We start from the raw sequence: 13,510 nt of genomic DNA on the forward strand, positions 1-13,510 counted from the left end.
ACAGTTCAGGCTGATGGTGGTGGTGGTGGTATAATGGTGTCGGGGGTATTTTCTTGGCACACATTGGGGCCATTAGTACCAATATGGACCAAAATCCGTGAGGAATATTTCCAGTACTTTGTTGAATCTATGTCATGAAGGATTAATGCAGTTCTGAATGCAAAAGGGTTTCCATCTTTTCCATCCAATTGGTTTCCATACCAATTGTCTTTGTAACTTTATCTGTGTCAAATACTCTAATATAACCATTGAGTTTAGTTAATTAGAATAGTTTAAATTACTATCAAAGAATTGTTATGTTACCAGCATTGTATAAAACTGTATACTTGAACTCATTAGCAGGGCTGCGATTATATTTCAAAAAAGTTGTTTATTTGTCTAAAAATGTTGCTTATTTCTCTAGTTCACCCAAAAAGAGCATTCTGTCACTGTTTACTCACCTTTCACTTGTTCCACATCTGTTTAAGATTTTATCTTGTGTTGAACACAAAATAAGATATGCTGAATAATGTTGGGGTGACACTACGGCTTGTTTGCATGTTCTTCCCGTGACTTCGATAGCATTTTTTTTCCTACTGTGGATGTCAATAAGAGCTGGTTTCCAACATTCTTATGAATATTTAGTTTTGTGTTCAACAGAAGAAAGTTGTTGAGTGAACTATTCCTTTCAAATTGTAAATCATAAATAGTTAAAAGAAAAAAAATGTTTCTTCCATATAATGTTAAATATTTAACTTTAACATTAGTCTTCCAGAAACTTCACACTGAACACAAACTGAAAAGAACTCTGAATTTAGTCAAAGTAAAAATACACTAAAAATACATTTTGTATACACAGTGATCTATAGTGTAACTACATTTCTTCTAAGACAAGATAAACTAAAATTTATTTAGATGTTTATATTGCATTCAATTAAAAATGTCAAAATTATTCAATGAATTTATAATTCTGTTATATAATAAAATAAAAATTATATAAAACCTGTAAAATATAATAAATAAAAATATAATATAATTTTTAAAAATCGGTTTTAGAAATATAATTTCTTTTTCACAACAAACATGTTTTCCTTTATTTCTCATTACTTTTATGCAATAATTAAGTAGTGAGTAACTAAACAATTTCAGTTGCAAAAAGTATTTATATTAATGTTCTACATGTTCATGATTTAACTAATGTAAAATGAAAAGCACTCAACCTCAGAATTAAAGTTATTAAAGGTTAATTCAATTTCGAACCGAAATTGTACAATATTTGTGAATTAACTTTTATTTATATTTATAAAAATATGAAGGAGATTTTGTAATTTAAGTTCAAAGCATTAGTTTAACCCAGAATGAAAAGGACCTCATCGTTTATTCTACATCAGGCGTGCACAAACTTGGTCCTGGAGGGTCGGTGTCCTGCAAAGTTTAGTTCCAACAATAATCAGACACATCTGGGCTAGCAAATCAAGCTCTTACCAGGCTTTCTAGAAACATCCATGCAGGTATGTTGAGGCAAGTTGGAGCTAAATTATGCAGGACACCGGCCCTCCAGTACTGAGTTTGGGCACCCTTGCTCTACATCATGTGGCTTTAAACCTTTATACCATTTTTTGTTTATTTTAAATATTTTCTGTTTATTTCTGTTTATTTTTTGTTTATTTATCTTTAGTAAAGCTGTGATCGGGCCATAAAAGTTAGGGCCCAAGCCCGACAGAATTCAGCCTGAGCCTGATAAGCTTATTTTGATTGACAGCTTTTTAAAAGCCTAAACCCGTTTACAGCCCGACATTATTCAAATGTGCACATGCACACAGCTCCTTTGCCTTTTTTCATGAATGAGTTGTTTACATGTGTTTTAACATTATTTATTCATAACAAACGTAGGCTATAGGCCACTTAGAAGTTGGAATGAAGAAATAAAAATAAGTCTTCTGTAACATCGTAACATCTCAGCATTCTAAATCAGCCTAGGTACATACACTTAGCCTATAAATTGGCCAACACACCAATAAAAATAAGTGTTTCTCAACAAATTAAATTAAAATAAATTCTAAATTATGACAGGTATTTGGCAATAAAGAAATTAAGATAAAGGCTCAGTGGGATTTTTTCGCCACTTTTTCGAACTGGCGAGTAGCCTGATTGCAGTCATAGTTCGCTCTTTTTGACTTCTCCGTCATCATTTGTTTGACATTTGTAGGGATAGATTTTAATGTTGTAACAAACGATTTGATTACTTTCTCGTGTTAATCGAAATGCATCACATGTTCATTTACCGAGCAAGCCCAAGCCTGACCCGACCCCGTTTAAAATGTTAGAAATTAAGCCCAAACCCACCCAAACCCGTTGGGTCCCGCCAGGCCCCGTCGGGCTAGGGCAAAGATCTTCAGCTCTCATTTGTAGTTCGGGTAATAAGCTACAGTAAATTTTTATTAAATGTTCCTCAAAAAAAAAACATGCTTACTGTCCTCGTTTTGGCAGGACACCATGATGGACCATCCTCTGAGGACCATCTCGTACATCGCAGACATCGGGAACATGGTTGTGCTGATGGCTCGCAGGAAGATGATCCGCTCTCAAAGCGCACAGGAAAACCTGGACACCGCCGAGACGCAACACACAAACCCAGCTCGAGACGACCGGCGCCAGTACAAGATGATCTGCCATGTCTTCGAGTCAGAAGATGTGAGTGACTCCATATCATTTCTGCAAATCTGCAAGCTCTTGGTGTGTGTTGTATTATTATGGTTCTCTCGATCCGCCAGGCTCAGCTAATCGCTCAGTCCATCGGCCAGGCCTTCAGTGTGGCGTATCAGGAGTTTCTGAGGGCCAATGGCATCGATCCAGAAGACCTGAGCCAGAGAGAGTACAGCGACCTGCTCAACACTCAGGACATGTACAACGACGACCTCATTCACTTCTCCAAGTCTGAAAACTGCAGAGATGTAAGTTCACCACTGGCTGTCCTCAAATACAACAGTACGAATATGTTCAAAGCTCACACTTAAAGGTAAGAAGGTGACTGGAACCGGCGGATGTTTAAACACTTTTAAGAGTTCACACTTAGCTGACCATTGATTATAGAACTTTTTTGGCCGTCCCGGCAGAGAGCTCTGAGCTTTTAAGATCAGCAGGGCAAGAGGGGAGTTTGAGGTCAGGCTGTTCTTTATGAACTCCCCTGACTTATTTCTGGCTAATATAGGGATGGTTAGGGAGAGATATAAACCTTACTAAAAGCTTGACTATGGCCGCATTTACACTGCACTGTTCAAGTGACTCAATTCCGATTTTTTACCTCCCATGTGGCACAGATCGGATATGGCCCATGGACGTGTAAGCAAAAAGAAATTACATGGATTCTGATTTACTCAAATCAGATTCAGGCCTCGTTCATATGTGGAAATTTATCCGATATGAATTGGCTCTGTTTCTCGTGTCTGCAGTGTAAGCAGGTAGATCGGATTTTCACCTGTCAATGCGAGTCGTCCGTCATTAAAAACCATAGCTAATGATGTCAAGTCTGACGCATTCATTTTAGAACAGACTTCAGAAGAGTCCCACACCTTATATCTCATACACGAGGACCTAAACAGCTTTTATATTGTCATATAGCACAGGTATTTAAGCATGTTAACGAGAGCGAGAGCGCAATGTCCGCCACGTAACCATTATAAACTAATATAAAACTAGTGCATACATCACGTGCATAAATCACGCTATAACATTGCCTAAAGGTTTAAAAATGCCTATATATGAAAAGAAGATACACAAATGAGAACCTTTCTGTCATAAACTATATAAGACAGCTTGTCCAAAGCTGCGAACAGATTACATACAGGAATAGAGAAAAGAGCTCTCTTTAATTATTAGCTGTTTGTCAGCACCCGCTCTTTTTTTCCAGGTCATTGCGCCTTTGCCGTGTGCTGTGTAAATGCAGACAAACGGATAAGAGTCGCTTTTAAAAGATGATGTAAGCAGGTCATCAAACAAATCGGATACAGTCACAAAATCGGAACTGACCATCAAGATCTGCAGTGTAAATGCAGCCTGTGAAGATAATTTGGTATGTTCAATTTACTTAGGTCTTGTGTATTTAGACTCTGGGAGGAACCCGGGGGAAACCCATGTGAGCACTGGGAGAACGAGCAAACTCCGCACAGAAATGTTGACTGGTTCAGTAGGGACTTTATCCAGTGACATTCTACTGTGAGGCAACAGTGCTAATCACTGGGCCACTGTGTCGTCCAATCTGGAAAGGAGGTGGAGTAGGGGTAGGAAGGGGGATTTCTTCAAGACAAAAGGTGCGTTCGACATGAAACACAGCTGCAGCCGGTGATCAACGAATTTAGAAGAGCGCAGGCAGAGCGGAGTTGAAAACGGAGCCGTCAAGCCGGACACTTCGGGGCTCAAAGTTGCTGCAGTCATGATGACCGATCACATGGCGCCATCATATTATTATTATTATTATTTTTATTTATAACAACAAAACATTTACAAATAAAACAGAATACAGTCTCTACAAACTATAGTTCATTTTTAAACAATAATTATGAATAAAATATATAACAAATGCAGGAGAGAAATAAGGGGAAATGAGAGGTTAATATAAATATAAAAATGGACAGGTCTATTAAATACAAAGCAATAAGCACAAATTCTAAGAGTTTAAACATCACTCCAATACTTCTTTTTTGAATATGCTAGAAAGGGGCTTACATTTATGTACATTTATAGATATAAATCTTTCCTATGTAAAACGCAAAACAAGGTGTTTTGATTAAATCTTAATAAATAAGATTATTTTGGATAATGAAAGCATTTTCAAAAAAAGCACTTTAATCCAAAAAGATTGAACAAAAGGTAAAATAAGTGAGCTACACTTTAAGCAGATGTTTCCCAGAAAGAGCAGGTATAAACTGCTAGACAGGAACTAAAACATATATTTATATTAAAATCATAAAACCATTTTATAATTATTTAATAAAATAGTTCTTTAACTTAATTTGTTAAGAAAGCTTTAGGGTGGCACGATCAATGATGATCGTTATTTTATTTCAAGTCTGTAAGACTTATTTGAGTTCATATTTAGGTTATTCACTAAATCGTTCGTCGAGCTGAATGCAGTAAATAGTCTGTATAAAAAAGTTGAAAAAAACAATCTATCAATTGTTTATTGTTTGCACAATCTGTGCAAACAATCCAGCCTTTATAACCAGATTATTTCACAAAAGATGATACTGCGGTAAAATATTTGTAGTTTTTTAATAAGCATGATGTGTACAAGATAGAGAGGGGATGAAAAGTGAATTGTTTGTTTTGAAACTTTTGAATCGGAAGTTGTCCAATAATAAACCTGAAATACACGTGTTTGTTGTCATGTGGTGAACTTGGCTAATCGTGTAATATCGGTGTCGTCATCAGAGCTCCTGCAGTCGCTCTTCAGATGCTGCACGGTCTGAATCAGCCGTCTGATCTCGGAGCGTTGTCGCAGTACTTTGATGCCACATGTGACAGTCCTATGGTGTCAGTGCAGCATCAATCCGGACAAGATTTCTAACCAGCATGCACCGCTTTAAGACAGATTTCGATCGATCTGCGCAGCGCTGCATGAAGTCGAACGCACCTAAAGATACTGAAGTGTAAGAACCTCTGGTTATTTAGTCAGTTAGGAATCATCTGATTGGAGAATTATGCGTTAGCTAATGCAGGACCAGCCATGAACAATTATAAGCATGTGACTGTAGGGGATCAACCTATGTTATTAGGTCGATCAGCTCATTTTAATGAATCGGATCTTGAAGATTCAAATCATTGATTAGACTCAATTGAGTCAGACTGAATCAGATTAAAAGATTCACACTTTATCTACCATTTGTCCAGCAAATAGAAGAGATCGTATCTTACCAATCTTGTTTATGTTATTTCCATGGCCAATGATAATAACATAACTCGGTATTGGGTTAGCTTTTAGCTAGGTAACAAGATCTACAGCTCGAGGCAATGACTTAGAAGCACATAAACAAGAACACAGTTCTTACAAAATGCGAACAAAGATTTATTGAGCTACACCACGATACATGAAGCTAACTACGTAATAACAAACGCAAGCACGCACACACACACACACACACAAACACACACAGAAAGGCAGTTCTGAGGAGTTGACAACCGTCTATAATTAATTCTAGAACTTCTTACTAGATCTTAAAATCACAACTGAAAAACAACAAAAGCAGAGATATTGCTTATCTTTAACTGCTTTAGATCAATCTGCACCAGATCAGCAAGAGACAACATTAGTTTGTGTTACTTGTGCCTTTTGCTGAAGTCAAGTTTTCCTCGCCGGGCTTGCCTTGGGAAAATGCGGTGCTCCTGATTGGGTGGGGACTCACTTCGATGACGATTTCCTCGCTCGTGAGTGGATGTTCTTCTGGGTTACCAAGAAGCAGACTGCTGCGGTTTCAGCTGTTTTGAAACTCAAGAGGTTTGCATGGAAAGTTTGTGGTGACCCAATCGCATGGTGGTGCAGTGGCAGGCAAGAGGGGGCAGAGAGCAACAGAGAGCGTAAGCCAGCTAATGAAAAAAGGAAAGTTTCTTTGTTGCAGTGTGTTTTTAAGTGACCTGATTTGGTCCATCTCCATGGTCTTCCGATGAGCAGTTGCCATGAAGGGCGGGGCCACGCCCCTACCATCGTAGTAAGGGTCAATCATTACCAGACTGCATGTTGATTTCACGTAGTATAATCTCATGTTAGTTTGTAATCTTACATCAAAGGTTACAAGACAAATACTGTTTGTACTAGTTTTTTATTTACACCAATGTATTGCAAATGTCACTAGCTTTCGTTTAGTACCAGACATCATACATTTCTGGCACCTACAAAAGTTTCATCTGCTATAAGGTTTAAAACAACACATTGATTAATCGGTTGGAATAAACACAGCATATGAGGAAAACTATGGCATTTTATTCACAGATACATCTGCCTTAGTTGTAACATTTCAAGAGATTGTCTTTCATTCGTATGCATTAATTCCCAGAGATCTCTTAGTCTCTACGATGTTGTACATCTGGCAGGATGGCGAGCACATGACCCATGTAGGGGAGTCATTCAAAAGAGTCTTGTGGGGGCAGTTAGCTAGATTTTCCCACTGAAATTTTTAGGTGTATAAATCATTTTAAAAATTTGGGTTATGGGTACCCAAACATCTCTGGCCAAAGTATTGGTCAAAATAGTCAAAATCAATTGGCGCTCTGTTATCCTGATGGTATAAGCCCTCAAGCCAGTTCAATGAACTTTTTGGCGCCCGATTTCCAAGCCTGATTCGACCTGGTTTTGAGTTCTGCAACATCCTTTGCAGTGAGTTTTATCATGACCCTCTCGAAATTAGTTTATAAAAAAAACATCTCTTAATTATAAAATAAACATAAAATATATGGGCACAGGGTGTCCGCGGGGTCTTAAAAAGTTTGAAAAGGTCATACATTTCAAAAACAAAATTTTAGGTCTTAAAAAGCCTTAGATTCACTGAGATTCATTTTGTCTTCAATATTTTTAAACACGTCTTAATTTTCTGTTGTTTGTATGAATCTAACCAATCGATCCAACACATCTAATCACCGTCAATACATAACTTTTAGCAAACCTCTATTTTTAATTAGTATTATAACAGTCTGTTGTGCTTACATTTAGTTTATTAAGATTTTTAACAAGTATTTTTTTAATCATATTGAAAAAAAAGTATGTATACAAATAAAGTATAGTTAAAATAATATATAATATAAATAATAATGGCGACGCAGTGGCGACGTAGGAAGTGCTGTCGCCTCACAGCAAGAAGGTCGCTGGGTTGCTAGTTTGAACCTCAATATAATATAATAATAATATTATATTATAATATAATATAATATAATAATAATAAAATAATTTATAGCTGATGCGGTAGTGCAGTAGGTAGTGCTGTCAACTAACAGCAAGAAAGTCACTGGTTCAAGCCTTGGCTGGGTCAGTTAGCATTTCTGTAAGGAGTTTGCATGTTCTCCCTGTGTTTATGTGGGTTCCCTCCAGGTGCTCTGGTTTCCCCCACAGTCCAAAGACATGAGGTACAGGTGAACTGGGTAGACTAAATTGTCCGTAGTGTATGAGTGTGAGTTAGTGTGTATGGATGGATGTTTCCCAGAGATGGGTTGCAGCTGGAAGGGCATTCGCTGCATAAAACATGTGCTGGATAAGTTGGCGCTTCATTCCGCTGTGGTGACCCTGGATTAATAAAGGGACCAAGCCGACAAGAAAATGAATGAATAATATAGTTTATTAGAATATTTGTTTTGATAAGGCAAGTAAAAATTTTTTTTTTTCATTTAGGTCAATCCTTTTAAGTGTTTAGCCTTACAAATCTACTTCCATTCTTGATGGTCTTCAAAATATTTTGATGGTCTTAAATATGACTTGGTGAAACCTGCAGAAACCCTAGGGTGGTGGAAGCCTCTTACAAATGACAACCGAAACCAAAACCAAATATAAATTGTCCCAAGGCTGGCTCTCTCTGATCTTCCACGGTTGCCACTCTTCTTTTTATCTTTCTGGAGCTCCTCTGCACAGGACTCGAGACTGTTGTGATGTACAGGTGATGCTCATTAATGGTATAGTTCACCCCAAACTGTACATTCAGTCATCATTTACTCGCCCTTCACTTGTTTTAAACCTGTTTTACTTTTTTCTTTTTTCTCTGTCCTTTCAATAACAATAAATGTGGGATTAATGTAGCTAGATTGATAGAGAGCTGTATTTTGAGTGCTGCTGTGATCCCAGGCTATATATATCCCATTATATATATATATATATATATATATATATATATATATATATATATATATATATATATATATATATATATATATATATATATGTTTATATATGTTTTTATATATATATATATATATATATATATATATATATATATATATATATATATATATATATATATATATATATATATATATATATATATATATATTAGAGCCCCTGTTTATTTTTTTACCCAATTTCTGTTCTGTTCTGGGAAGATTGTTTCAAGGCAAGGCAAGGCAAGTTTATTTATATAGCACATTTCATACACAATGGCAATTCAAAGTCCTTTACATAAACAAGAATAAAAGAAACAAGTAAAATAAAAATAAAAAAACAAGTAATAAAAATGCGTAAAAACAAAACAAAACATAAAAACAGGTAAAATGTGATATGAAAGAATGAAGAAGAAGAGAAAAACATGATAGTGCAATCTGTTGGACGCAGCACAGTGCTCATTCTGTAAAGGCACAGCACAGCACATTTCTAAGCATAATAGTTTTAAAAACCTATTTCTAATAACTGATTTATTTTATCTTTTCCATGATGACAGTAAATAATATTTCACTAGATATTTTCAAGACACTTCTATACAGCTTAAAGTGGCATTAAAAGGCTTAACTAGGTTAATTAGGGTAACCAGGCAGGTTAGGGTAATTAGTTAGGCAAGTTATTGCATAACGATGGCTTGTTCTGTAGATTATCGAAAAAAGGGACTAATAATTTTGTCCCAAAAATGGTGTTTAAAAAATTAATAACTGCTTTTATTCTAGCCTAGATAAAACAAATAAGACTTTCTCCAAAAGAAAAAATATTTTCAGACATACTGTGAAAATTTCATTGCTCTGTTGAAAATCATTTGGAAAATATTCAAAAAAGAAAAATCAAAACCAAAAGGAGGCTAATAATTCTGACTTCAAATATATATTGTATATATATATATATATATATATATATATATATATATATATATATATATATATATATATATAAATATATATATATATATATATATATATATATATATATATATATATATATATATATATATATATATATGTGTGTGTATACCTTACTTGATATATTTCAGGTGTGTATTTCTTTTAAATTTGATGATTATGATGACAACTAATGAAAACCCCAAATTCAGTATCTCAGAAAATTAGAATAATACTCAGGACCAATACAGTGGAAGTTGATTTTTAGAAATCCTGGCCAACTGAAAAGTGGCATCATTCAATACTTAATTAGGGCTCCTTTTACCTGAATTACTGCAGTAATGCGGTGTGGCATGGAGTTGATCGGTCTGTGGCACTGCTCGGGTGTTATGAGAGGCCCATTTCTCTGATAGTAGCCTCAAGTTCTTCTGCATTGCTGGGTCTGGCATATTCATCTTCCTCTTCACAACAGCCTATAGATTTTCTATGCAGCAGGAAGCATGAAGTGAGAGGGGGTTGTATGTGGAGGGGTGGACATTAGGATGATTCTAAGGACCCACACAGTTTTGGGGCCCCCAGAGTTACTATTAGGGCAGCCCAACTTCCAACTCCCCCCCACCCTATACAATGACTTGCTTTCATGACAAGTTCATTTGAAAATATACATTAGTCAGTTAAGATGTTAACATGTTGACAAAACCATCAGGTGGAATGTGGTGCAAATATAGCAATCATTTCTCTAACTTGACATAGCTAACACATTATTTTCAATATAACAAGACTATTGGCAAACATTCAGTGAATTTAGCCATAGACAGAGTGGTTTACTTCTAGAATGATCGATAACCATTGACTTCCATAGTATTTTTTCCACCGTTTTAAGGAAGTCAATGCTGACCCTCGACTGTTCTGATACCAGCATGTCCTGTGAGCGCTGCCTCTTTGTTTGTGTTAGGTGTACATCGAGAAGCAGAAGGGGGAGATTCTGGGTGTGGTGATTGTGGAGTCTGGCTGGGGCTCCATCCTGCCCACCGTCATCATCGCCAGCCTGATGCACGGTGGACCCGCAGCCAAATCCGGAAGACTCAACATCGGAGATCAAATCATGACCGTCAACGGCACCAGTTTGGTCGGACTGCCGCTCTCCACCTGCCAGAGCATCATTAAAGTATGGCTCGCTTCTTTTGCTAAATTTGACATTTTTAACTTTTAATGTTGTGGAAATCTGTTCTGGTTCTTTAGATATTATTCAGGAAACAACCAAAGTCTACAAAAGAAGTCTGAAGTCGTTCTGAGTTACTCAGGCTGAAGCGTTTATTGTCACAATGTAATGTAATGTAATGTGTATTTACATAGCGCATTTATTGTGTTTAGCGCTTTACAATCATGAGGGCGGGTCTCTCCACACCACCACTAGTGTGTAGCATCCACTTGGATAATGCGAAGGCTGCCAGCTATTGGTGGAGTGGAGAGACAGTGATAGAGCCAATTCTGTGGTAGGGGATGATTGGGAGGCCATGATCGTGAGGGCCGATAGAGGGACTTTGGCCAGGGCACCGGGGTTACACCCCTGCTCTTTCACGAGAAGTGCCATGGGATTTTTAATGACCACAGAGAGTCGGGACCTCGGTTTAACGTCTCATCCGAAAGACGGAGTCTTAGTGTCCCCTTCACTTTTACTGGGGCATTAGGACTCATGCAGACCACAGGTTGAGCGCCCCCTGCTGGCCTCACTAACACCACTTCCAACAGCAACCTAGTGTTCCCTAGTGGTCTCCCATCCAGGTACTGACCAGACTCAGCCCTGCTTAACTTCAGTGAGTAAACGGTCTTGGGCTGCAGGGTGACATGGCCGTGGCACAAGCGCAGTTTGCAACAACAGGGGTAATCTGATCAAATGTCCCACTGAGCAGCCCCTTTCATACAGTTTTTATACATACTGTCTTCCTCCTTTAGGGTTGATAACAAATCATATCTCACCAATATCTACAGTTTGATCATTAGTCTCAATTTCTGTGTCCCAGCTGTATCCTGCTCCCCAGACCAGGCTGACGTATCCCCTAAGTTTAGTTTTTAATTGTTATTTAGCCCAAGGATAACCTTACCATGTCATCTATAGATAAGTCCCTTGTATGTTATGGATAATAGCCCCTCTATAGTCTTTCTCTATGATCTCTGGGATGATACGAGTGCTCTGGTGTGGGTGCCCCCTTGAAGACAGCAGGGGATGTAATGACCTTATAACCATCTCGCTTAGGCATATTGTATCTCATAGCCAATTCTCCTAATAGAAGCGGATATTATGAGGTAGTAAAAGTCAGGTAAAACATCACTTACATAGATAATACTGAGATATGCATCTGAACGATTACACTTCCAATAGAATAAAGTTATCAGTAAGACAGATTAGTCTGAGCAGCATCAGAGCAGCATCAGTAAGACAAATATAGTCTGTGCAGCACCATTTGACATTGGAGCACCATATAACATTCATATATTCAGTCACAAACACATATTTACCATATTGTTACACATATACTGATATATATTGTTACACATATAATATTGTTAAATTTCACAACATTAACAGCATCTGCCATAATAATAATAATTAATAATTTATTTAGCGCTTTTCTGGGCACATAGGCAAGAATATCCTCATCCACCACCAGTGCACACGGCAACAGCCATTTTGCACCAGACCACACACCACACACCAGCTGACTGATGGAGTGGAGATAAAGCCAATAATTAACAACCACAGAGACCTCAGTGTAACATCTCATCCTAAAGACAGCGCTCATTGAGCAGTATAGAGTCCCCATTACTGTACTGGGGCATTAAGACCCACACAGACCGCAGGTTGGGCGCCCCCTGCTGGCCTCACTAACTCCACTTCCGGCAACAACCTAGCTTCCCATGTGGTCTCCCATCCAGGTACTGACCAGGCGCAGCCCTGCTTAGCTTGAGTGGGCGACCATGTGAGAGTAGCAGAGAGCTAGCTGCTGGCAGTAACATAAAACGTATGTTAGAGTAATTGGCAGTTCATTCAGCTGTGGCGACCCCAGATAAATTAGTTACTGAAGTGTACTATAGCATATCATATAAATAAACAAACGTTTCTTAAAAGAGTATGTTAAATTTCTGTTATTATATCTTTGATATCTTTACTCAACCTAATGTCGTTCAAATCCACAGAGACCTTCATTCTTCATCAAAAATAAATTGACATATTTTTGATGAAATCCAGGAGCTCTCTTATCCTCCATAGACAGTGATAATCTTGAGACATTCAAAGTACAGAAATGGAACCAAAAACATTGTCAAAACATTCAATGTGACTTCAGGGGTTTAACTGTAATAAAACAACGCTCTGGAAACATTTGGATGTCACAAAAAAAAAATGCAATATTTAGACATTTTTGGTTTATTTTCTGGACTTTGAAGGCTTCGAGACTGTTGCTGTCTAGAGAGGATGAGAGAGTTCTTGGATTGTATCTAAAATAACATCATTTGTGTTCTGAAAATGAAGAAAAGTCTCAGGGGTATGCAGGCCCGGATTAAGAACTCAGGGGCCCCTGGGCACATTGTCTTGTAAGGCCCCCTACCTGGCCGCACCCCTATAGTTGAATTAAAAAAATAAGAATAATATAATAATTTTTAAATAAAATGAATCTATAATTTGTTGCCCACATATTTAAATAAATGATATAGTACATATGTATTTATAGTCTAC

The 13,510-nt window shown here is 37.3% G+C and overlaps 1 protein-coding gene across 6 annotated transcripts in view; it reads left to right on the forward strand.

Moving 5' to 3' along the window:
* apba1b (amyloid beta precursor protein binding family A member 1b) overlaps positions 1 to 13,510 on the forward strand; it is a 183,113-nt gene that overhangs the window by 16,065 nt on the left and 153,538 nt on the right. For 3 of the 6 annotated variants that reach the window (XR_015500926.1, XM_087270322.1, XM_087270323.1), the window contains 3 exons: positions 2,470 to 2,673; positions 2,754 to 2,933; positions 10,730 to 10,942. Coding sequence is in view for 2 of the 6 variants with exons in the window: in XM_087270322.1 (XP_087126448.1) it covers positions 2,470 to 2,673; positions 2,754 to 2,933; positions 10,730 to 10,942 (597 nt within the window). In the remaining 4 variants the exon portion in view is untranslated. Of the gene's footprint in view, positions 1 to 2,469; positions 2,674 to 2,753; positions 2,934 to 10,729; positions 12,549 to 12,687; positions 13,169 to 13,510 lie in introns of those variants that run through there. The other 3 variants (XR_015500928.1, XR_015500929.1, XR_015500927.1) reach the window with 3 other exon arrangements.

This window comes from Danio rerio, chromosome 10 (assembly GCF_052040795.2).
Source record: "Danio rerio strain M-AB ecotype USA chromosome 10, GRCz13ab, whole genome shotgun sequence".
NCBI lineage: Eukaryota > Metazoa > Chordata > Actinopteri > Cypriniformes > Danionidae > Danio > Danio rerio.